Source organism: Thamnophis elegans, chromosome 4 (assembly GCF_009769535.1).
Source record: "Thamnophis elegans isolate rThaEle1 chromosome 4, rThaEle1.pri, whole genome shotgun sequence".
NCBI lineage: Eukaryota > Metazoa > Chordata > Lepidosauria > Squamata > Colubridae > Thamnophis > Thamnophis elegans.
In genome coordinates this window covers 68,229,774-68,254,207 of record NC_045544.1, presented here as the reverse complement: position 1 = coordinate 68,254,207, position 24,434 = coordinate 68,229,774, and the positions used below count along the sequence as shown (strand labels likewise).

At 36.0% G+C, this 24,434-nt stretch overlaps 1 protein-coding gene across 1 annotated transcript in view; it reads left to right on the top strand.

Moving 5' to 3' along the window:
* LYST (lysosomal trafficking regulator) overlaps positions 1-24,434 on the top strand; it is a 107,023-nt gene that overhangs the window by 37,514 nt on the left and 45,075 nt on the right. The window contains exons 15-30 of the mRNA XM_032216001.1: positions 1,764-1,924; positions 4,565-4,755; positions 5,199-5,444; positions 6,294-6,467; positions 9,328-9,477; positions 10,633-10,770; positions 11,511-11,709; positions 13,269-13,397; positions 14,046-14,676; positions 15,522-15,702; positions 18,861-19,030; positions 19,878-20,108; positions 21,310-21,476; positions 21,581-21,733; positions 22,120-22,311; positions 24,148-24,323. Coding sequence (XP_032071892.1) covers positions 1,764-1,924; positions 4,565-4,755; positions 5,199-5,444; positions 6,294-6,467; positions 9,328-9,477; positions 10,633-10,770; positions 11,511-11,709; positions 13,269-13,397; positions 14,046-14,676; positions 15,522-15,702; positions 18,861-19,030; positions 19,878-20,108; positions 21,310-21,476; positions 21,581-21,733; positions 22,120-22,311; positions 24,148-24,323 — 3,289 coding nt within the window. The remainder of the gene's footprint in view (positions 1-1,763; positions 1,925-4,564; positions 4,756-5,198; positions 5,445-6,293; positions 6,468-9,327; positions 9,478-10,632; positions 10,771-11,510; positions 11,710-13,268; positions 13,398-14,045; positions 14,677-15,521; positions 15,703-18,860; positions 19,031-19,877; positions 20,109-21,309; positions 21,477-21,580; positions 21,734-22,119; positions 22,312-24,147; positions 24,324-24,434) is intronic.

The following is a 24,434-nucleotide window of genomic DNA, read 5'->3' as shown; positions in this document are numbered from 1 at the left end:
TCCATGAAAAGGAAGAGATTCTTAAGAGGATTGTGGGCATTGGCATTGAAGGTAGTCAATGACTGCCTTAAGCAATGTCCTATTGCAGTTACAATGGTGATGAAAAAGTAACTGTGTCAAATGCATGCATTTGAAGTCTCTCTGTGTCAGTCACATATCATGTCACCACTACTACAGTCAATTATTACTTGTTGTCCTGTGCCTGATCTGTTCCCAACTCCACTCAGCATGGAGAAATGTGTTGATGAGAATTCACTGCTGCCAACTCGCCACGGCCAACTCTCAGCGGGACAACTCACCACAGCCAGATCACCATGGGGCAACTCACTGCAGGACATGAGTTACACTAATATTTTAAAAAATGGTGGAATAAAACCATTAAAGGAAGGATACAAAAGGAGTGACAAAATGAAATATGAATGACAAAAAAATAAAATATTTTTTAATTTATTTTAAATTTTTAAATTTTCCTGCATTGAATTATCATCCCATGGCACGTTAGCTGTGGCTGTGTCCTGCAGCGAGTTGGCTGTGTCAAGTTATCCCATTCCATGGAGAAATTGCCTAAAGAAGCAATCTCTTCCTGAGCTGCTTTTTGCAGTACTTCCCTAAAAAGTAGAGACTGCAAATTAACAGCGTTATGATTTTCGTTCGTTAATTAGAACTGCAGCTGCTGCCTGAAATTGGCCAGATCTTTAGCACACCAGGCAAACAGCAGCAGGCACAGGTACATTCCTTTCAGCGTGTATTCTCCATTGTGTGCCTGCTTACTTTCTTGTAATCCCTTCCTCTCTAATGAATATAAACACAAATATCAATTATTTTTCTTGCTAACTATTCGGTTACAAAGACTGGTGGAGTGGAGGAAAAAGGGCTGTAAGATTTTACCCAATTTCCTCTTGAACCGAGTTCCCAAAACCCTTCCCTGTGTTTTGGGTTCACTGGCTGTTTGGGATCCTATCCTTCTAATGCTGTAAAGTGAAGAGAAAAGGGAAGTAAAATTGTAAGCACAAACAAAGTCAAAGTGGTTTTTCATTTAGCAACTCCTTCGCTTAATGACCAAATTGCTAATCCACGACAGGCAAAATGAAAAATTCTTGAAATGCATTTAGGAAACCACGAGGTGCTTGGATGGATAAATGCAAAGTAGCTCTTCCGTGTACTTCACTGAGAATTGTTCTTTGGCAGAAGACATTGAACTTTTTTCATATTTTAATGGGATTGATATAAATTAGCTCATTATTTAGTGGTTCATCAGTCAGAATTGGGGATTAATAGGAAATGTTACTGAAGTGATTGAAACTGCAGGTTCAAGTAAATGTTATTTCCATGTCATTAACTGCATAATGCAGGGGAAATTTAAGAGATGATGATGAAAGGTATCCTTGAAAGGATGCCTGTATCCTCAGTTTGTTTGAAACTAGAATGTGGAATTGCTGCCAAATCCCTACTGCTACATGTGGGACACTTAAATAGAAGCAGAAAAGCGAAATTTACTGACGCGGATTACAGCAATCACAACCCTCTAAGGCAGAAAAGAAAGGAATAGATGGGACTGTTGGACAGCACTTCAAATTTTCTTAAATCTCTTGCTACTTCTGTTAATGGATGATAGAGAATAAATAACATAAAGCTCTTACTATCTTTTTTCCTCAGTAAAAATGTTTAGGACATATACAAAGCAATATTTATTTATTTATTTATTTATTTATTTATTATTTATTTATTTATTTATTTATTTATTATCTCTCTATTGCTTTTAGAAAACCTGACATTTGTTTAGATTATACACTTCCAAGAAAAATGAGTTTGTCATCCGACTGTAATAAGACCTTCTGTATGACAGGCCATTATACATCATCCCAAGATGATTTTTTGCAGTTGACTGGGAGGTGGAGCCTTGGGAATTTGCTTCTCTTCAATGGTATGTTATAATTTTTGCTCTTTATAAACTGCTTCTTATCTTGTCCCGAATTTGTGCCTTCTATTGGAATTGGTTTTAAGGCTTATTTACAGGAATAGAATAGAAATAGGAATAGAATAGAATAGAATTCTTTATGGTCCAAGTGTGATTGGACTCACAAGGAATTTGTCTTTGGTGCATATGCTCTCAGTGTACATAAAAGAAAAGATACATCTTGCTTTATTATAAATTTAGAGTGTATAAAATCAGGCAAGCCATTAAAAGAAAGAAAGGAAGAATACAGAGAAGAGCAACAAAGATGATTAGGGCTCCACCAATGGAAGTTTTTAAGAAGAGATTGGACAACAGTTTCTCCGCAATAGTATAGGGTTTCCTGCCTGAGCAGAGGGTTGGTCTAGAAGACCTCCAAGGTCTCTTCCAATTCTGTAGTTCTGTTCTGTGATTCTGTTATTATTAGTTGTCCCAGAAATCTTAAGAACTTGATTTTATCAAATAGTTATAATAACGTTACAAAAAGTTATAAATGCAGACCAGTTAATTTTAGCCATGCTTTAAAAAAAGTAGAATAGCCTTTTAAGCAGCAAACTTTAAGGAAATAAATTTATAGCTATTCATTTATAGCTTTGTTTTCTTTGGCAAGACAACAGGGTTCCCTTGAATGTTCTGGCTTCTCAGTCCCTTGCCCCAGAATGTTCAAGCTTCTCAATCCTTTCCTTAGACATCTTTAAATGTATCATCTCTGGAAATATTCTGTGCCACTTGATGGGAAGAAACTGTAGGCATACAATGTTTGCATGTTCTGATTTTCCTGGAGCAATAGTTGTGGAAAGTGGTACTAAGCAGCATTTCACAGCAATAAAGGCCTCTGGAGTTCCCAATACTTGTCAATATCTACCTGATATTACTGGGAGAAGTCTTCTGAGGATCTGAATCAGTAGTGGGTTCCAGATCCCGTTGCAACCGGTATGGTTGCAACGGGGCCCGGCATCCACTACATGAACACGCGCAGTGTGCGCGCATATACACATGCAGCCACGCATGCGTCCTTACCTCTTGCGATGCCTCCGTGATGGTCCAGCTGCTTGGTGGAGCATTGCGCAGGGACCATGCGCTCTGTGCGTGTGCACAGAAGCATCAAAGAGCTCAAATATAGATAAGGAGCTCGGGTGGGTGGGCCCTCCGGAGCACTGTACCGGAACGGTACCCGGTGCTCCAGGCAGGCACCAGTACGCCTGTACTGGCGCGTACTGTCTGCAACCCACCACTGATCTGAATGATGATATCATCCATGCAGAGTCAGTTTAACACTTTCTTACATTCCAGGGGAGCTGTTTGGAATTAATACTTAAGATAGGTGTTGCAATGAATGAGAATCAACTGATGAAAGTTTAAGTTAAGTCGAAGTGGGTAGAAATGTTTATGAGAAAAATATAAAAACATCTTTGCAAGACAGAATAACACCCCATATTAAGACTCAGGTTTTCAGTGTGGGAAAACACTTTTGGATATTCAGTTCATCTGAAATGTTTTTATCCAGCTCTGGCTATGTCAGCAACTGTACTTTATTTCTAGAGAAAGGAAATCTAGCGTTGTAATATAACGTTTGAAAAGCACTTGGAAATGTCCCAAAAGTTACAAGGCAGAACTCTGCTTGCAAAGAAAATATTTGAAGGACTGCTTTTCAACCTGAAAAAGTACTAAGATCAGCTCTCCTCCATCCCAGTGTCAGGTATAAGATTTATTGCAGCATGCAAGATAACTACATGATTTGCTTAGGCTATGAAATTTCTTAAATGGGAAAGTCATCCTTCCTGCTCTGTGAAGATTTTCTATTACTTTATTAAAACTTTTCAGCATTTAGCCTCGTGAGTGCTCAACATATTTATGCTCCTGTGTATATCTGTAAAGAATTAGCTGCAGTTCATTTAGGATTAAAAAAAAAATCTTATATATTTTAATGAACCACCTCAAAAGCTTTTTTCCATCCTAGAAATAGAAAAGCAGCAGGATATGAGTTTTCTTAAGAAAATAAAATAAAGGGCTGCTTTTTTGAAAATGGCTGACAAACAGTGATACCAAAGAAAATCATCAGGGGAAAGCTTCTGGGTGAGATCATGAGTTTCTCCCAGGGTCACCATGGCATTACGGAGGAAACGTAATGTTTTTGTTCTTATAATTTTACTATAGGGAGTTTTGCAAGCATCTGAGAGCTGCGTCTATTCAGTGTTTAATTCCTCATTATCTTCCTTCAATGAAGCTTGAACTTGTTCTCTTACATCGTTGATAAAAACTTCAATTATAATTCAGGCTCATGTTCATATTACATTGTGCATTATATTTATTCATCTGGAATAATATAAGAAGCAACATAATTATTAGCCTGTAACAGATGGATTTCAACCCCTGTACTTGTTATGAGTACACTTATTTTGAACACTGTATGTCTTGGAGTGTGCTGTGCTAAGCCACTTTACTTTCTTAAATGCTTCTTATGTTGCCCATGTAGGAAGTTTATATACAGTAATCTTTTATGCTGACTTAGGAACTCAGTTATAGTATTAATTCCACATTAATATAAATTTATGTATATGAAACAACATGTATTAAAACACAGTGTGTGGTGTGTTTGTCTTTCTGTAGGTGCAACCGTTGGTCCCAAAGAGGCATTTTATCTTTATGCTTGTGGGCCAGATTTCACGTCTGTAATGCCATGTAAATACGGCAAGTCAATACCTAATTACTCCAAATATATAGATAAAGAGATTCTACAGTGTGAACAAATCAAAGAACTTCTGTTGACCAAAAAAGAAGTAGACACTGCGCCTTTAATTGTACGTTTGTAATCCTGGTACTTGTTATCTTTCGTATGGCAATTTAGGTTAAGGCACCACTGCAAAAGATCCATCATGAGAAATGAAGTTGAATCAAATGGAATATGTATTTATGAAACAGCAAATACATTTTATTACCTGTTTTGGATTACTTTATTTTTGTTTGATTTCGGACATCCTAAACATCTCAATTTAGAAAAAAATACTCCTTATGTCTCTTAACTGTCATCAAGAAGTTTGGGTGTGAGAAGGTCTATATTTCATAAGAAGCCCTGATTTCCCATCTTGGACAGTACCTACTCTGGTCCCAGATCTGAAGATCCAAAAACTTGTATAAATGAAAAAGGATGGTAGAATGAAATATTACATGCATTTTTCTAACAACTTAATCCTATTAATCTTCCACAGGTTCTCCTTCTTAAATGTTGTCTATTATATTTCAGGAAAACCTTGCTACAGTATACACCACTTGCTGCCCTGGTTACTACACAATCTATGAGCCAGTAATCAGACTTAAAGGTCAAGCGAAAACCATTTCTTCTCAAAGACCTTTCAGTTCAAAAGAAGTACAAAGCAATTTATCAGATCCTCATTATCTGAAAATGCTGCAGCCTGCTGTATACAAAGGTCTCCAAGGCATTCTTCATGAGATTGGTGGAATTGGGTCGTTTGTCTTCCTATTTGCCAGAGTAAGATGTTAAAAACATTACATAGTATATTTATGGTAGGCCTTCAGGGTTTTTGCTATTGTTGTTGTATGGGAATCAGTATAAAAAGAGCATTCCATAGGAATTAGTGATCTAGAAATTAAACTTAACATTGCTCTTTTGCTGTAAGGTAAAAATGACATGGAATCCTCACATTGTGGGTTCTATTTTTGTGTATTTATCCTGCCCTGATCTAGCATGATAATGGGTTGACACCACTGCCGTGAGTATGGAAGAGGAATGACCAGTTTGTCAGAGCATTAATTTAAACAAACCCAAACAATCCTTTAAAAAATAAAGCAGTATTACGTATGTGTTAGATTTCTATCCCACCTTCCTTGCAAGCACTGCATTGGTACACATAGTGCTCCCCCCCCCCCGAGAAACAGACTTGGGATATGAGACCGAGACAACACAAAATAACCTACCAAGTTTGCAGCACTGAGGGTGAACTTGAAATTGAGTCTCTCTTTTCCTAGACATGTTGGTCAGTGACCATAATAAAGTTAGTAATAGGAGTATCTATTTTAAAGTCTTTATAACTTATTTGGGGCTCTCGGGATTCTCTGAACAGCTCTGTAAATGGTGACTATTTAAGTATTATTTCTTATGTTAAATGCCCCAGTTCAAGAGTGCATTGTGCAGGTTTCATTACAAAACAATCCATCTGATGAAGTTATTCGTGCATCACTTCTTTTGATAAAATGAATGTTTGCAAGTAAAATATATACCATAGATTTTTAGTAAATAAAATTAGCTGCAACTTGTACGGCAAATCGCAGTTTGTCAAAAACGCTTCTTTTCTTCAATGACACACTGGTTTATTTTTAGGTTGTAGAGATCAGCAGTTGTGAAGAAACACAAGCTTTAGCTCTGAAAATTATCCTTGTTTTAACAAAACACAATCAGCAGAGAATACATGAGTTAGAAAACTGCAATGGTTATTCAATGATTCATCAGGTGTTGATAAAGTCAAAGTGTATTGTTGGATTTCACATTTTGCAGGTAAGATTTGGTACTGAAACATTCCCTTTTCCAGTTAGTAAGATAGCCTATTTATTTATTTGTTAAATTTATTTGCTGGCCATTTCGCTTTGGGGCTATTCTGGGCAACTTACACCAATGAAAAGGTAAAAAATGAAAATGTAACAATAGCAAGGGAACAAAACAATTAAAAAAAAGAGTGGAAGTACAATAATATTAAATTAAAAAGATGGGCGGAGGAGGAGCAGGAAGTGTGGGGATGTGTGTGTGATAGAGGCAGCTAGATAAACCAATAAATAATAATAATAATAATAATAATAATAATAATAATAATAATAATAAGTTGATCACATACTCAGCTGCTGTAAAAAAAATCGTGCAGACTGATTATAAATTGCGGCACAATTCAGTAGCGCAAATGATCCATTGGAATTTGTGCAAAAATTTTAATATTAAAACAGCAACAAACTGGTGGGAACATCAGCCTGAAAAAGTCACCGAAAATCAGATGGTCAAGATCTTGTGGGATTTCCGTATACAAACGGACAAAATACTGGCGCATAATACACCAGACATCACACTGGTTGAGAAAAACAAGGTTACAATCATAGATATTGCAATACCAGGTGATAGCAGGGTCGCCGAGAAGGAACATGAAAAAATCGCAAAATACCAGGACTTAAAAATCAAAATTCAACGACCATGGCACAAACCAGCAGTGGTAATTCCAGTGGTACCGTAATTGGCACACTGGGTGCTATTCCAAAAGCACTGGAATTACATTTAAAACAGTTAAAAATTGACAAAATCACCATCAGTCAAATGCAAAAAGCCGCACTGCTTGGATCTGCACGCATATTACGAAAATACGTTACCAATGCCAAATCCGGCAAAACAACTGGCCGCTGTGATACAATTGTATAATAATAATAATAATAATAATAATAATAATAATAATAATAATAATAATAATAATAATACAGTTTTCTATATATATTTCTATATATTTACTATATATGGATGATTTGAAACTCTATGGAAAGTCAGAAATAGAAATCCAATCATTGACAAACACAGTCCGAGTATTCAGCACCGATATTTCAATGCAGTTTGGCATGGAAAAATGCGCCACTGTATCCATAAAAAGGGGCAAAATCACTGCATGTGAGGGAATTGAAATGCCCAATGGCCAATTAATTAAATGCAAAGAAAATGAAGTTTACAAATACTTAGGCATTCTGCAGTTGGATAACATCAAGCATGGAGAAGTAAAAACTATTGTCAGGCGAGAGTACACCAACAGAGTTAGGAAAATTTTGAAATCTAAATTGAATGGTGGAAATACAATCAAGGCCATAAATACCTGGGCAATACCAGTTATAAGATACACAGCTGGTATAGTTAACTGGACACAAGCTGATTTGGACCTTTTGGACCGAAAAACCAGGAAACTAATGACAATGCACTACAGTTTACATCCACGTGGTGATACTGATAGACTTTACCTGCCCCGAAAATCAGGTGGCAGAGGATTATTACAAGTGAAGCAAACAGTTGAAGAAGAAAAACATGCACTGGCTGATTATTTAAAAGAAAGTCAAGAACATCTATTAATCGAAGTAAAGAACAAAAATCTACTGAAGGCCCAACAGACGAAACAAGAATACAGAAAAGATGTGATAAAATCAAGAATGGAGAGTTGGCAGAACAAAGCACTGCATGGCCAATTTCTGGAAAAAATAAAAGATAAAGTGGACAGTGAACAAACTTGGTTATGGTTAACAACAGGTACATTAAAGAAAGAAACAGAGTCACTAATCCTGGCTGCGCAAGAACAAGCTATCCGCACAAATGCCATTAAGGCCAAAATCGAAAAATCCTCTTATGATGCCAAATGCAGACTTTGCAAAGAAGCTGATGAAACTGTTGATCACATACTCAGCTGCTGTAAAAAAATCGTGCAGACTGATTATAAATTGCGGCACAATTCAGTAGCACAAATGATCCATTGGAATTTGTGCAAAAATTATAATATTAAAACAGCAACAAACTGGTGGGAACATCAGCCTGAAAAAGTCACCGAAAATCAGATGGTCAAGATCTTGTGGGATTTCCGTATACAAACCGACAAAATACTGGCGCATAATACACCAGACATCACACTGGTTGAGAAAAATAAGGTCACAATCATAGACATCGCAATACCAGGTGATAGCAGGGTCGCCGAGAAGGAACATGAAAAAATCGCAAGATACCAGGACTTAAAAATCGAAATTCAACGACTATGGCACAAACCAGCAGTGGTAATTCCAGTGGTAATTGGCACACTGGGTGCTATTCCAAAAGCACTGGAATTACATTTAAAACAGTTAAAAATTGACAAAATCACCATCAGTCAAATGCAAAAAGCCGCACTGCTTGGATCTGCACGCATATTAAGAAAATACGTTACGACGTCCTAGGCCCCTGGGTGGGGCCCGACTAGTAACCAATGCCAAATCCGGTGAAACAACTGGCCGCTGTGATACAATTGTATAATAATAATAATAATACAGTTTTCATAAATTATGTTTTCTGACTTTGAACTCTTGGGATTTGTATCAGCAAAGACACATAGTATATTATATTAATCTTATAGTATATTATATCAATCTATGCTTTATCACTAAAATAAATTATTCAGCCAGACAAACATCATATTAGATTTAGAGCTAAACCTATAATATAAGTTCAATAGCCAACAATTATTATAATTTGTGTTTGAGTTTGTAATCTTTGAAAATAAATATCTCGAGTACTAGTGATGCAGTATAGTGTATGCCCAAATTCTGAAAGGTGTTTTAAAATGTTTTCAATTTTAAATGTTTTTATACTTTGAAAGACTCTTCTTGAAGGATGCTGTAATGAGAAAATAATTCATCAAGATGACAATGGACAATTCATGCTTGATGTGGAATCCAGAGCAATAATCCAGGATGTAAAAGTGTTGGAAGAGATACTGTTTGATTGGAAGATATGGTCTAAAGCTCAGGTAGGTTTCACTAATCAGAAAACAACTGCTTTGTAACATGGTAAAATATTACTGTGCCCAAGATAAAATGTATCTTTATTCTGTCCACAGAAAATAATTATTAGAAAGAAAGATGACCTTCTGTTGGTCATTCCCCTTGTCGCCGATATTTAATCAATCTCTTAAAACTATAATTGCCCATGGGAACTTAATTTATACAGAAGTAGACATAAATTCCAGTTGAGAAAACACTTCTATGGTGTATTCAGTCTTTGTTCCCCTCTGTTACTCCTTGGCTATGTTAGCTAATTCAGTGCCATCTGCCTTTAGACTCACAGGATGCAATTTTGTAATGGAATGGAAAGGCTTTTTGTAAAGGTATCCATCACTTGATACCCCAGTAGTTCAAGGGTCTTGGCTTCTTGAAACAACTCATGCATCAGGCCCCATTTACACCCTTAACCTGCTAGGAACCTTCAGCTTCCCAGGGCAGATAAGCATATGGGAGTCCATGGCTTAAATATCTAAAAAACAGAGGTAATTTCTGAGCCAAAGGTGCTTTTCTAAAAGGCAACAGGACTTTCGTGATTTTTTTTCTTTTGAAATGTTTTGTTTCTCATTAAGAACTGAAGAAGCTTCTTGGATGAGAAGTGAAATATTTTCAAAGGGAAAAAACCCCCCAAAAGTCCAGTTGCCTTTTGAAAAAGCACATTTGGGACAACCATGACATGGATGATTGAGAATATCCATAGGCATAATTGGCTGAGGTTCTCCATTCTTTTATAAATGTTGCAATAGTAAATTGTGCATTTGTCAGGAGATGGGAGAAATTTATTATCTGTTTTCTTCATTAACAGCAGACAAATGACAAAGAGAAAAAGTTCCTTGTTTGCATGTAGAATGCAGGCTCATGCATCCCTTGAGGCCTTGTATGCAGCCTCTCCAAAACTTGTTGCCAAATGGCAATAAGGACATATATAAATATTGTTCTAATTCTAGGACATCAAATTGTGAAAAGCAGCTCCATGATCATAAAATTCCACACACTTGTATATAGTTTTGGTTTTTTTGCAACAAAGTAAAATTTCCGCTTTTAGTACAGTTTTTAAGGTAACTTGCTTTTAACTTTATTGATCTTTCTGTCTGCTTATGTTATTCCTCTTTTGTTCTGTTTAGCAAGGTGTGTGGAAAACACTGTTATCAGCTTTAGAAACACTTATCCAAGATAATCACTGGCAACAGCTGTTTAACATTAAACAACTTCTTAAAGCTCAAGTTGTGCATCATTTCTTGAGGACATGTCAAGTTCTGCAGGTACCGTGCCATTTTTTATTTGAATACAATTTAAAATCTGTGAGATTGCCCTATCTCTCTCAGCTTTTAATAATGCTTTTCTATTTTTTACCCCATATATTACAAATGACAAGTAGCTAGAATGCCATTATAAGCAGAAATTGTTGACTATTGATATATCCTTATTTTCCAACTCACTTTATTACTGCTAGTCTATGTGGCAAATACCTTGTATGCTGTTGCTTTGCTACTGGCACATCATCATGAGGATGGAGGGCAAGAATCATCAAAAGCTGTTAGTTTTGCAAGTCCTTTGGTCCCTCAGATCCAATTCTTTGGAACAGTGGGAGGAAGCTTTTTATAGAGTTTATTGCTACACTTGTGCAGTGTATTGTCAGGTAATATTGACCATAATTGTTGAGAATTGTGATTGCTATCCAATTTCCTTATAAATTACCTTATATATCTGGATTTTTAATTGACAAGCGGATGTAATCCAATATACTAGAGAGAAAAACATATTCACTTTAAAGTTTTGCAACATTTTCAAGAAAAGATGTATTGTAACAGCATGATGCAACCTCTCTTGTTCTCTACCTACATATTTTCAAGGAATATGATTAAAACATAAAGTTAAGGAAAACGCTATCATCAGGTATAATATTTTACTCTGAGTTTACCCTTGGATAAACTATGAAATGCAATACTAATTTTGTAGGAAAATATTTTCAGCTTTTTGCCTATATTTCTCTCTTTCTCAGGAGCACAAAGAAGAACATTTCACATCTATTCCTTCAGAAGTTTGTATTTCATTTGTGAAAATAATTGAAGAAGTGCTTGGATCTCCACCAGATCTGGAACTGCTGACCCTGATCTTCAATTTCCTTGTAGCAGTTCACCCTGCTACCAACACATATGTTTGTCACAATCCCAGAGATTTCTATTTTTCCTTGCATATAGGTAGATGAACTATAACATTTGTTATAACAGGAAATGACAGTTTTGCAGTAGAGGCTTTTAGGCACCCAACATAACTTTTGCCTTCTTTCCTTTACAAGATCTGATCTGTCAAGTCTTCTAACCTTCCAAGGCATTTTTGTGGTAGAAAGGTCTGCAAGAATCTATTGTATAAAAGCATGCTGTTCCATTGAGAAAGACTAGTACAGTGGTTCTCAACCTTCCCAATGCTGCAACCCTTTAATACAGTTCCTCATGTTGTGGTGACCCCCAACCATAAAATTGGTGTCTCGGTTCCTAAGACCATTGAAAATATGTGTTTTCCGATGGTCTTAGGCGACCCCTGTGAAAGGGTCGTTCGACCCCTAAAGGGGTCCTGACCCACAGGTTGAGAACCACTGCACTAGTAGGTTATCATTCTAAGTAGTAGAACTATTGCCAATAATATTTTATTCCACTCTTCCATCTCAGTCATTCTATAACCTCTGCTTTGATTTATTCTTCCCAAACTTCATTGAATCTATAATTAGTTCTGTTATGTTAAATGTTAGTGGTCTCTAAAAATGTATTGTATTAGGAAAAAAGGTATGTAATTTTAAAAAGCTAAAAGGAATGATTTAGTGAAATTGAAACATTGCAGTATAAATGTGAAGAGTAGCTGTGACATGACATTTTGTCACCAAGAATCTTTTCTGGAAAAGTTGTGTTAATGTCAGACCTAGCTGATACGAGCTGCAATTTTCTATAAAGAATAACCTTGTAGCTGTAATATGACCATAGAGCTTTTTGATAGATTATTGTATGAGGACACTTATGTTCATGTGAAATTCTGCTAGAAAGTTTCTCATTTTCATCTTCTCAAAAACTTTACTTAATCAAAAGAGTCTTCTTAGGTCTTCAGTGTATAGAAGGAATTTGCAAAGCTTTCTGATTAAATGGAAACACTGTAGCCCCCATGTACATTTATATTATATATTGCAGATGGTAAATTATTTTTGCTCTTGAAATAAATAGTAAAATGCCCATGGGTGTCTTTTTCTATCCTCAATGTTTTACCTTTAATTTTAAGTGGAAAAATAATGAACTGGCGCACATAGCTCCTCTTTTTTACAGCCTTAAATAGCTAAACATATTTATTAAAAAGCTCAGTGAGACCAGCAGTTTATTTGTAGGGTTCGTCTTTTGACTTTTGAAAATTTAATTTTGAAAATTCAAGATCTTTACTATGCAAACAGATATTATGATGCAATTCTTTCTATAGCTAATATGCATTGCTGAACTCGTACTTCTGAGCAAATATGCATATGATTGCCTTGCACATTTCTGCCTTCTTCCCATCTCCTAGAGCAAAGGACACATATGTTTTGTTCTTTTTTAGGATTAGTGTCAGCAGAAGTAAATAAATATTGTATGTTTGTTCAGGAGGGCTTTGATGGATAACAATGTTGACTTAAGATCATATTTACAAGTATAGTTCATAGTCTAAGCTTCTAAGTTTTTAATTTTATCTTTAAGAGGGAAATCATCTTGAGGTGTTAACTCACCATGTTTACTTTTTCTAGATGGCAATATTTTTCAAGAGAAGGTTCAATCCATCATGTATATGAGAAATTCCAGTAGTGGTGGAAAATCTGTGGACAGTCCAGTTTTAGCTATGACGAGCCCAGTTATATTTTCTGCTGTCCACCAAGGTAAGTAATCAAAATAATAATAATATGCATTCCTAAAAAGGCTGCAGATGAGTTAATCGTTGGAACATTATTTGTATTGGAGTTGTTAAAACTAAACACAGATTTGAAAGACGACATGCACATTGTTCCAGCTTGTATTGGTGAAATCAATATATTTACTCTCCTGATTTATTTTATGTTAGGACGCAAGTATAGAGCTGAAAGCACAAGTCAAGGGCTGTAGTTGACAGTACATCTTAGCTCCTTACAGGATATACTAGCTGTACTGTTGTCAGAAATAGTAGCTAGGCTCTTTGTGGAAAATGGCAGCAGAAAAAGTTGGAAGTAGACTTCAGGAGTCATAGGAACTCTTGTCAACAAGTCAGAGATGTACATTGTTTTTTTTTTAATTGTCTTGTAGTATTTTGTGCTTGTAAGGACTGGATTCATCTCCCTGCTTTTAATAAATTGAAAGCAAGGTGATGAATGAAACGTGCAAATATTTCTTGACAAAGAAGACTATCAAAGTGTGTTTAAAGTTTCCCTAGGAGTGCTTTACAGATTAAATGCAAGAACAGAATTAATAAATCTACTGGTTTCATGACAATGATTTTTGTTATGGACCATTGGAAGAAATATGAATAAAATTTGGCATATCTGTTTTTTCAGGAAATGATTCTTCTGAAACAAGCAACTCACAAAGCACAGTTCATCAAGCATCTGAAAGGCTCTGTAAAAGCTTACCATCATCTCCTATATCCTCCCCAAGAATGCATCAAGGAGGTTTCTTTAGGAATATAGGCTGGAGTGCTGAGAATCTTCATGAAGATACACAGCTTAAAAGAGTTGAGCCACTCCAGAAAAAGAATTTGATAAAGCACACAGAAGCCTTCAAAAGGAGTGAGGAAGAACATTTCATTAGTAGTTGTGAATCTGCAAAAACAGTTGTAGGATTGGGAGAAGTAACTCCTGCGGAAGCACTGGGTATTTCAAGAGAAGAGATAGAATCGTTAGATAAAACCTCTGAGAACCAGGAAACAGTCCCAGGAGTGAAACCCAGTGAATATAATGTTATTCCTGAGTTATCTCTGAAGCGGCCTGATAATCTGAAGGGGTTGTCTCCTGTACAGAAAAGGCATGGCAATTTTGCAGGCTTGGGGTTAGCTTTCTCCATTCACACTGGAGCGACTGTATATCGCTGGCCAAGCTGTAAGAATGTGCCTTCAGAAGATTGGGAACATCTCACCTTTTCTTCAGCTAACGAATGGGCTCCACAAAAATTTGAAAGCATGTCCAATAGGTAAGTGAAGGCTGCTATGTTTTGGAATAGTCTGTTGTTCATGCTATTTAATTTTAGCTACTGAGTGAATTGGAGCCCAGTGGGTTTTTTTTTGGGGGGGGGGATATTATGTGCCTTGGAGTCAGTCTTGACTCTTGGCAGCTGCCTGAACAAGTCCCTGCAGTTTTTCTTGGCAAGATTTTGGAAGTGGTATGCCATTGCCTTCATCCTAGGGCTGAAAGGGAATGACTGGACCAGTGTCACTGAACTGTTTTTGTGCATTAGGCAGGAATAAAACTCCATCTCCTGATTTCTAGCCTAATACCATAACTACTGCACCAAACTGCTCCCATTGGGAGTGGTACAGAAATATAAATTATATGTTAATAACAAGTGCTATGTTAAAACAAATGGAGCCTGAATTATTCTCCTCTACATAAGCCAGTAAAATAAAAATCTACCTAGCAAGAATATTTCTAGATTCTTGCCTAGTTACAACTAGGATTGTAATGCATCATACTGTGCAATTACAGTATATTCTGAAACAGTGTTAGCATATACTTCAAACTGAATTCTTTTATTCTAGTAACTATTTAATTTAATTAAACAGTACAATAAGTCATCTTAAAAATGGCATCAGTGTTTAGTATTTTACTGTACATCTGTTATTTCACTTTTGCTAATTGTTGATGGTAATAAAGGCCAACTAATGGACTATAGTACTTGCGTTATGGTAAAAATATGGAGGAAATGGCCTTGTTCAGACTCTAGTAATCTCCACTTTCCCAAATCTGTCTGGTAGTTGCAATCTCCTTTCACTATATACCAGTATAGGATATCCTAAAAATACAGGGTTTTATTTTCAGCAGATCAACAGAGGATTGTCTCATTCTCATATGCCATGGTCTTTATCATCTTCTGCGAAGAATTCTTTTAATTTTGCCAGATGTGATGCTCCCAGATGTATTGGACAAGCTGATTCAGCCAGATATACTCATAGTTCTTGTGAACCATCCATCTACTCTCATTCAGCAAGGAGTCATCAAAGTAAGGATGTGTGTGTGTGTGTGTGTGTGTGTGTATGAATGAGTGAGTGAAATGGCTAGAGAGAAAAATCTATGTATTAAAATAATTAAGAAGCAAGGATATCCCACTGAAATAGAAATCTTACAAGAGACCCACTATCCACATTAAGCAGAATCTGGGGAAGAGCCATGTTTCTAGAAACTTTTTAAAGGAAAACAGAGATATGAATCTCTGGGGAAAATGCTCTTTCAGTGGGCAGGCAGAGTGATAGAGAAGGCCTGCTTTTTGAATCCTATCAGATGACAATGTTTGTCTGATGGAACATACAGAATGCCAACTATGTCTGATTGAACAAGATAGGCAGAAGCTACCTCAGATATCCAGTTCCTAAGTCACATGAAAGTCTTTATAAGTGTAACTGGAATCACAAATTGGATCAAATGACGTTTTTGTGTTGTGCAATGACCTTTCAAGCCACAATTGCCACTTTGTCTTCAAGTAGGAGCTATGTCCAGATTGCGCACTTGTTCTGAATGGGGAAGTGCTATCTCATCCAGACCTAAAGGTGAAAATTCTCTGGGATCATGTAGCTAAAGATCCACAACCACTGAATCGTGGTAGGGTGGAGCCAGAATCTGTTTGTCCGATCCTTACAGCCTCGAAATGAGAGGACAGGACCTTTACAGCAGAGATTGTCTGTTTCACCAAAACTGTTTACAATGAGGAGAGCCTGACATATGTTATATGTTTCATTCAGTAAAACAACTTTATTTGAATTAGATTACAAGTCACACTTCTTTAAAAACTATTTATTCAGCAACTGTTATGTAGTTAAGGCCAGTCTTTGAAGTTGGGTCCATTGTAGCACGCCCACACAGTTATACAATACAATAGCAGAGTTGGAAAGGACCTTGGAGGTCTTCTAGTCCAACCCCCTGCCTAGGCAGGAAACCCTATATCATTTCAGACAAATGGCTATCCAACATCTTCTTAAGATTTCCAGTGTTGGGGCATTCACAACTTCTGGAGGCAAGCTGTTCCACTGATTAATTGTTCTAACTGTCAGGAAATTTCTCCTCAGTTCTAAGTTGCTTCTTTCCCTGAATTAGTTTCCACCCATTGCTTCTTGTTCTACCCTCAGGTACCTTGGAGAATAGTTTGACTCCCTCTTCTTTGTGGCAACCCCTGAGATATTGGAACAGTGCTATCATGTCTCCCCTAGTCCTTGTTTTCATTAGACATACAACTAGACATACCCAGTTCCTGCAACCGTTCCTCATATGTTTTAGTCTCCAGTCCCCTAATCATCTTTGTTGCTCTTCTCTGCACTCTTTCTAGAGTCTCCACATCTTTTCTACATTGTGGCGACCAATCACAGTTATGTGATTGTGATTCATGTGCTTGGCATCTGGCCCTGTTTTCCAACCATTAAAGCATCCTGTGGTCACAAGATCACAATTTGCAACCTTCCCTGCCAGCTTCCCACCCAGCAAAGTGAATGGGGAAGCTAGCAGGATGTCAGAATTTGAAATTATGCAAATTCTTAACTTAAATGAGTAAGTTCTTGTTTAATGACTTGCATAGTCCTTGCTTAACAGTAATTGGGGACTGCTGAAACTGCCATCCCCAAGCAGCCCTAAGTCATATGACATTTGCTTTAGAACCACATTACTTAGAAAGGAAAAATAAGGTGGTGTTATAACAGGCGGAAGGGATGGTAAATAAAGCAACCCAACCTGTATATTATAACCTATTAAATGGAATATATAAGAATGATAAACGATAAAGAAGAATAACAATTATGTGAATGTATATTTACAATGGTATGTAAGAGAATAAAAAATAAAAAAAATGGGGAAAAAAGAACCACGTTGCTTAACAATGGAAATTCCAGTCGCAATTCCATTGGTAAGCAAGGACTGCCTGTATTTTGAAACATCAAAATAGCATCAGGTATGAGCTGAATTATGTATCTTTCCAAACACCTCTTTCTGTGGCATTTATATTCCTTTAATTAGTAGAACATTCCTTTTGGTGAGAGTGAATATGAGTGAATACTATTGTTAATTTGTTTCTCTTACAGCAATGATCTGCTTTGTGAACCTTTTCAGTTTTTTTATTTTAGATTTAATTCTTCATAATCTTAAATAACCATCTTGTGCTTTGGAATTACTATATAATTTTTCATTGGGGAAAGTTAACCAGCAGAAAAGTTGTAATTGTTACGTGGAAATGGGATAATGTCACACCACACTAGTCTTAATTTGACAGACTGAAAAAAACCCATGTATTTTACTCTGAAACAACGTTATACAATCTTCACGAGGTACTTCTTTGCTAAGAACAAATTAAACTTAATTTCCTGGAACTATTCTGCTAATTACTTCTACACAATTACCTACTATTGTTTAAAAACACTTGAGAGAAATTTTTCTTTTATAAAGTTACAGTTTTCACAGTGTTTCTTATCTGGGGAAGACATTGTACAATATTTTAAAAGATCAGACTGCAAGTTAATCTAACAAGATAAACCTGTTCAGGGTTCATGATAAACTCTCCTATTATTAATCTATCTATCTATATCTATCTATAAAAATGTCTGTGTGTATGTTTTTGTGTGTGTGTGTGTGCCAGCATAACTCTGGAATGCCTCAAGCAATTTCAACCAAACTTGGTACACAGATGATTTCCTCTCTGGAAAAAAATAGTGTGGGGGTAAGATACCCCTAACACCCCTTGTGTGTGTATGTGTTCTGTTAAGATACAGCCTGTTGTGCCTTAAAATGGCTTCTATTGTACTGCCGTAAAATGGCTTCTACTGTATAACACAGTGGAGTTGCCATGATGGCTTCTCACTACTCCACAAGGGGGCTCCCTCTGCTAAGGGGGAAAATCCAAAATTAGAAAATTGGCCATTTTCCTCCTTTAAGTAAATTCCCGAGCAACACCAGGTTATCGGCTAGTAACATATAAAATAGTTTAGGATGAGATTTCCCCTCCCCCCCATGTATTTCTTCGAGCATTTCATTTTATTAATTTATTTTATGAAAGCTAAGTAATGCTTGAGAGCTTTACAAATAATGTATAGTAACAATGTACTTATCAGTGAGACAGTACAAGTCCTGTTCGAAAACTCAGAATATATTACAAACTCCAGATCTTTATTTTTCTCTCTCTAGCTTTTGAACACCTATTTCAGCAGAGCAACTAGAGAACAAAAAGAGAAGTTTTTGAAGAACCGAGGTTTCTCCTTGTTAGCTAATCAGCTGTATCTTCACCAAGGAACACAGGAACTTATGGAATGCTTTCTAGAATTGCTTTTGGGTCGTTCAGTTGGCCTGGATGAAGAGTAACTATAGCCTTTTCCCCCTCTTTTGATCAATAATGCGTTTTCAGGAAAAATAAAGATTTGGTAAATTGTTGTAGGCATATTATGTTTATGCCACTTTATTTCTAGAGATTCTGAGTAATTTAATGATTAGTTAAACCAATTGAGACAGTTATTATGAAGAATCAGTGTACCACCCTTACTCTTCTTCAGATTCCTTTTTGAAGATGATTGAGAGGTGATACTTTTCCTTAGTGGCTTTCATATTAAGAGGCAGAGAAATAATTTTTGAGATCTTGCAAATAATATAAAAATATCTAACATTCTAGGTTTTGTACCTAAAGGAAGAATTCAGCAAATTTCCAGGTTAAACTCACAGAATGTCATTAGACTACCCTGGCTTTTAAATCACTGAAAGAAAGAAAGGAAGGAAAGAAGTTTATCATTCATAATTGTATTATTTCAGTATTGTTCAGTGTAACCTTTGTTCATGGCCAATACATTTTATTGATAGCAAAGCGTTATTTCATTATTATGCTAATAGCATTTTCATTAGCCATTTCAGGCTAGTAGTTATTGTATGGCTTATAATAATATGGAAACTGAATTAAATCCTAAAACTTGCTGTGGTAGCTAAATGAGTAATTAAAGGTAAAGTAGTGAGTCATGTTGTGTAGTTATTCACCGCTAAAAGTTCAATTTATCCATTCAATTTATCACTGAGTTAAAAGTTATTACATGTAAATTTATACATTCATATTGTATTTCTATTTCTTAGTGCTAATAGCAATGCATAATATTTCTATTTTTAAAATGTAAGTCTTCTTGCTGCTTTGAGTTTAAGATTGCATTATTATTGTTTTTATAGCTTTGATCTAGAAGAAGCGAAAAATGCTGGACATTTTCAAAAGTGGTGTGTCATTCCTTTTCTGGGCCTTATTGAGAATTCCCTCCATGATTGCATCCTGTTACATAACTCCTTTTGTTTCCTGCTGCAAATCATAAATTCTTGTCCTAAAATGGCAGACATGCTGTTGGATAATGGCTTGTTGTATGTGCTCTGTAATACTTTAGCAACACTTAATGGACTTGAAGCCAAGTAAGTGGCATTGTTACTTTTCTTCTGTTGTAGAACATGAGATAATTTAGATTACTTTTGAGATATTCATGTAAGGTACAGGCTTGCATGGAATGGCATGAATTGGAAGAAGACATAAAACCATTTATGTCATAGCTGTGATTAGAGTGCAGTACTGCAGGCTACTTCTGCTGCTTGCCAGCTGCCATCAGGTTTGCAGATTGAATCTCACCAGGCTCAAGGTTGACTCAGCCTTCCATCCTTCCAAGGTCAGTAAAATGAGGACCCAGATTGTTGGGCGCAATATGCTGACTCTGTAAACTGCTTAGAGCACCATGTAAAGCACCATAAAGCGGTATATTCTGTATTTTTGGACTATAAGACGCACCGGAGTATAAGACGCACCAAGATTTTGAAGAGGCAAATTAAAAAAAAAGTTTTTGCACTCTGCAGACCTCCCAAAAACGGCTCGTTTTTCACCAAAAAAAGCCCCCAGGAGCACTCTGAAAGCCTCCTAAAGGCTATGCACGGCCATTTTGGTGAAGGGGTGGGGTTTTAGGAGGCCAAAAATACTGTATTCAGTTTATAAGATGCACCCAGATTTTCAGCCTCTTTTTTGAGGGAAAAAGGTGCGTTTTATATTCCAAAAGATACGGTAAATCTAAGTGCTATTTCTCTGGTTTTTTGAAGGGCTGGCTGTCTTAGGTATGTCCAGGCAGAATAGGGGTGCTCCAAGTCCCATCAATTCAATGTCATCTTTTTTTTTTAGAAACTTAGAGTTAATTCTAATTATAAATTAGAGATTACTCTAATTATAAATTAGAGATTACAATTACAAAAAAAAACTAATGGAAACTAAAAAAAGAATATAAAGAAAAAAAGAAAAATAAATATAGTAAAGAAAAAAGAAATATATACATTTCTTATATATTGTATATAAATATATAAAGAAATAACTTTCAACTTTCAATCGTAAGTATGAACATGGGGCCATTGATTAATTACCATGTTACATATTATGTAATTTCGAATGCAGTCACTAAAAGTAGCTTGAACTTAGGCAGGTTCATGAGTCCTTTTTAGAAAATTTACAGCTTTTACGACATGTAGTTTTAAACAAAATATTCAGAATTTCCCAGTAAGCCATTGGAATGAAGTCAGTTGAACTTGGAGGTGGGACTAAAATATGGAATTTAATTAACTGATTTCATCTTTCCCACAGCATTCTCTCAAATGACTCCAGATTGCTTGTGTGTGATATACAGCAGTTACTTGCAGCAGTGACAATCCATGCTTGCAGCTGTTCAGGAACACAATATTTTCGGATTATTGAAGATCTTATGGTGTTACTTGGACATCTACAGATGAGCAAGAATGACAGAACACGGAGTAAGCTCCAAATTCCTTTGTGTGAATAACATGTTTGAGTTATTTAATCTTTGAAATAATCAGAAGAAATGATGGATTGTTCATTTAATCTCTATTGCTTTCAGAAATGGCAGTTAATTTGCAATTCACAGTCTTGCAATCAGCTGTAAAGTATATAAAAACTGTAGGAAATCCAGATTCCGAGCATTTAAGCCATTCACTCCATTTATCATTTGAAGATCATCAGGCTATATTTCAAAAACGTAAAAGCATTGCTGGTAAGTTTTTTAACTGAGCAATTTTTGACAATTATTTGGTTAGTCACTGTTCTGTGATGAAGTGTACAGGGTTTTTTTTAAGTTTAAAAGTTTATTGAAGATGAGTAAACATTAAAAGAAGATATATCTCTATAACAAAGTATTATCAAAATGTTGTTATTATGTTAGTTAAGTTTACAAGCAGAATCTCTTGACCTGTTTTTAACCTTTAATTCATTTTGCTAAATCATTCTGCCTTATGTAAAAATCCTTGTCAAAAGAAAAAAAATCTTCCCCCCCCCTGCTATCACCTCTAATACTGTGGATACTTGATGTTTACAATTTAAAATTTCATCAAGGAATTTTATCAGTGAAGTTTTATTGGCATTTCCTTTTCATTTTTGAAGCACCAAGAACATTTTCTATTGCTCAGTCTGAGACATTCCTAATGAGAATGCACACAATTGCAAACGAGGAACTGGATTTTATGATGATGCGTAGAATGAGTCAAGACAGTTCTCTTTGTGCCACTGAAGCAGAGCTTATACAGAGGTTACAGAGGATTACTGTACTAACCACCAATAGATTCATGTATCAAGGTAATAATATTTCCCAACATTTTTATGAAAATTAATCCACAGTGCTAATATCAGCTTTCTTAAGGAATTTTTGGAATCCATTAAGACACATCATTTGAGCAATATGTCGAATTACAGCAGAAAGAATTATATATTGTAATTATTTACCAAACAATATATCAAAAGTAGCCCTAAAGAAGGATTATGCAGATTATGGTCCATTATAATGCTGGAAGTTGTGTGGCAGGGTATTTTGCATGTCTGGCTATTGCTTTTAATTAAAATAATAATAATAGAGGCAAAAGTGATTTAAAGTGTTGGTTTTGAATTGTCTATCATTAAATTCTTCAGCATATCTCCAAACCCCATATAGATTTATTCTTAGGGAATAAAAGGTATATCAGATTCCACTTTTATAATTTAGTAAACCAGGAGACTTGGAGCAACTAAGGAAAGGCTGAGAATGAATGAAGCAGATATTTGGATAAAAGGTGGGGAATACAGGCCTCAGGGTAGGAGGAAACTAGAAACAGAAAGACTGAAGTGGAAAGATCAATGGCAGAATGTGGTAGACTATGCTATGTCTTGCTTGTGGCAGGGAGGGTCAATGAATGTGCATTTATATGGGAGAGGTCTAGTAAGAAATGATAGAAATATTACACATGCTTTTAGAGATCCTGATTACACCTTGATAGTTTGTTTAGATTCTTGGATGAATTACTTGCCTTTTGCCATCATCAGCTTTGTCTTTATGTGCTAATCTGTGACATACATTTTGTGAATGGCAAATCTTCTCTGGTAGCCAGTATTTTCTAAAGTTCCATTTTTGTACAGTTTGGCATTTCTAATCCAGTTTATGACTCTGGGTTTTATGGAATGCAGTAGCTTTCATATTGAGTTTTTTATTTGTTGTTTGCACAAAAGACTGGTTAATTTCTATTCAGTTCACCACCACCCCTGGAATAGGAAGAGGTTTTAGTAGCAATAAAGGATTCAGTGGGCAGGAGAGCAGTGCTGCACAAATAGATTTTTGCTTAAACCTAGATCTTTGTACCATATAAAGAACTGCAGAAGGAAATATTGTTCTTCATTTAAAAACAGTTCATTGTTTTCTTCTTCCTTAATACCATATTATACCATTCTGGATCATGTACAGTACTCATAATGGTTTTGATTTCTTGGTGTCATTAACCTTTGTTATGCATGCATCCCATTGTGAGACCTGAGTTTAGCAGCCCTTTTCATTAGTGGTCCTGAGCCCAGATCCTGAAATCAGGGCTTTTCATTTCAGGCTTTGTCCCCTGTCCTGTCCTTTGAAGCGATCATAGATGTGGGTTATAGAAACTCTTAAAAGCCAGGATTTGCTTTCAGGTGCCTGAGCGTCTTGCTGCACTTGCTGTTGCTCCAGTCTGCAGCTCCTTTTTTATTTTCAGTAACTTTCACTGTATTTTTCTTCTCCCTGTATTTTTAAAATATTCCAAATCCTTTATTTAGATATGTTTGCACATTTAAATGCAAGATGTTGGTACAGTTTAAAATTTGATGTGAAAAAATTACATGTTGCTTTTCTTGCCAGCTGGCATCATTTTAGCAATGACTATTTTTATGTGTCTTTCAATTACCACAAACTCTTCTTAGTCTACTTTCATTTTTACAGCAAAGAAAATGATAGCCTGAAGTCCTTTTAATGCAAATTAAATAATTGAATAAAATTCAATTGTATTCAATTCAGTTGCATTCAAAACTGTTATTTCCTGTAATCTATCAGCCATGCAAGTACAGCATGGACAGTGGGATGCCTTGGATCAAGACAATCTGTTTTAACATTGACCATATAATCCTTTTTCAAATTTGCAGACCTTTCTGAAAATTGCCCTGAAATGATTGAGATCCCATTCCAGAATAGATCTTCCAGAATAGTTTCCCAACAGGACAAGACTGAAAAGGAGGAAGAACAGAAGGAACTTACCCCAAGAAACACTTTCTTGAGAGAAATGTTTAAAATAATGATTGAAGGAATCGGATTATCTATTGTAAGTGGTTGTGCTATGTATTACCTCCTAAAGTTCATCAATTCCTCTGATCCATTCTTACTGCTTATTGTAGCCCAGACCACATTGAGCCCTTTGACTATACTTGTCTGG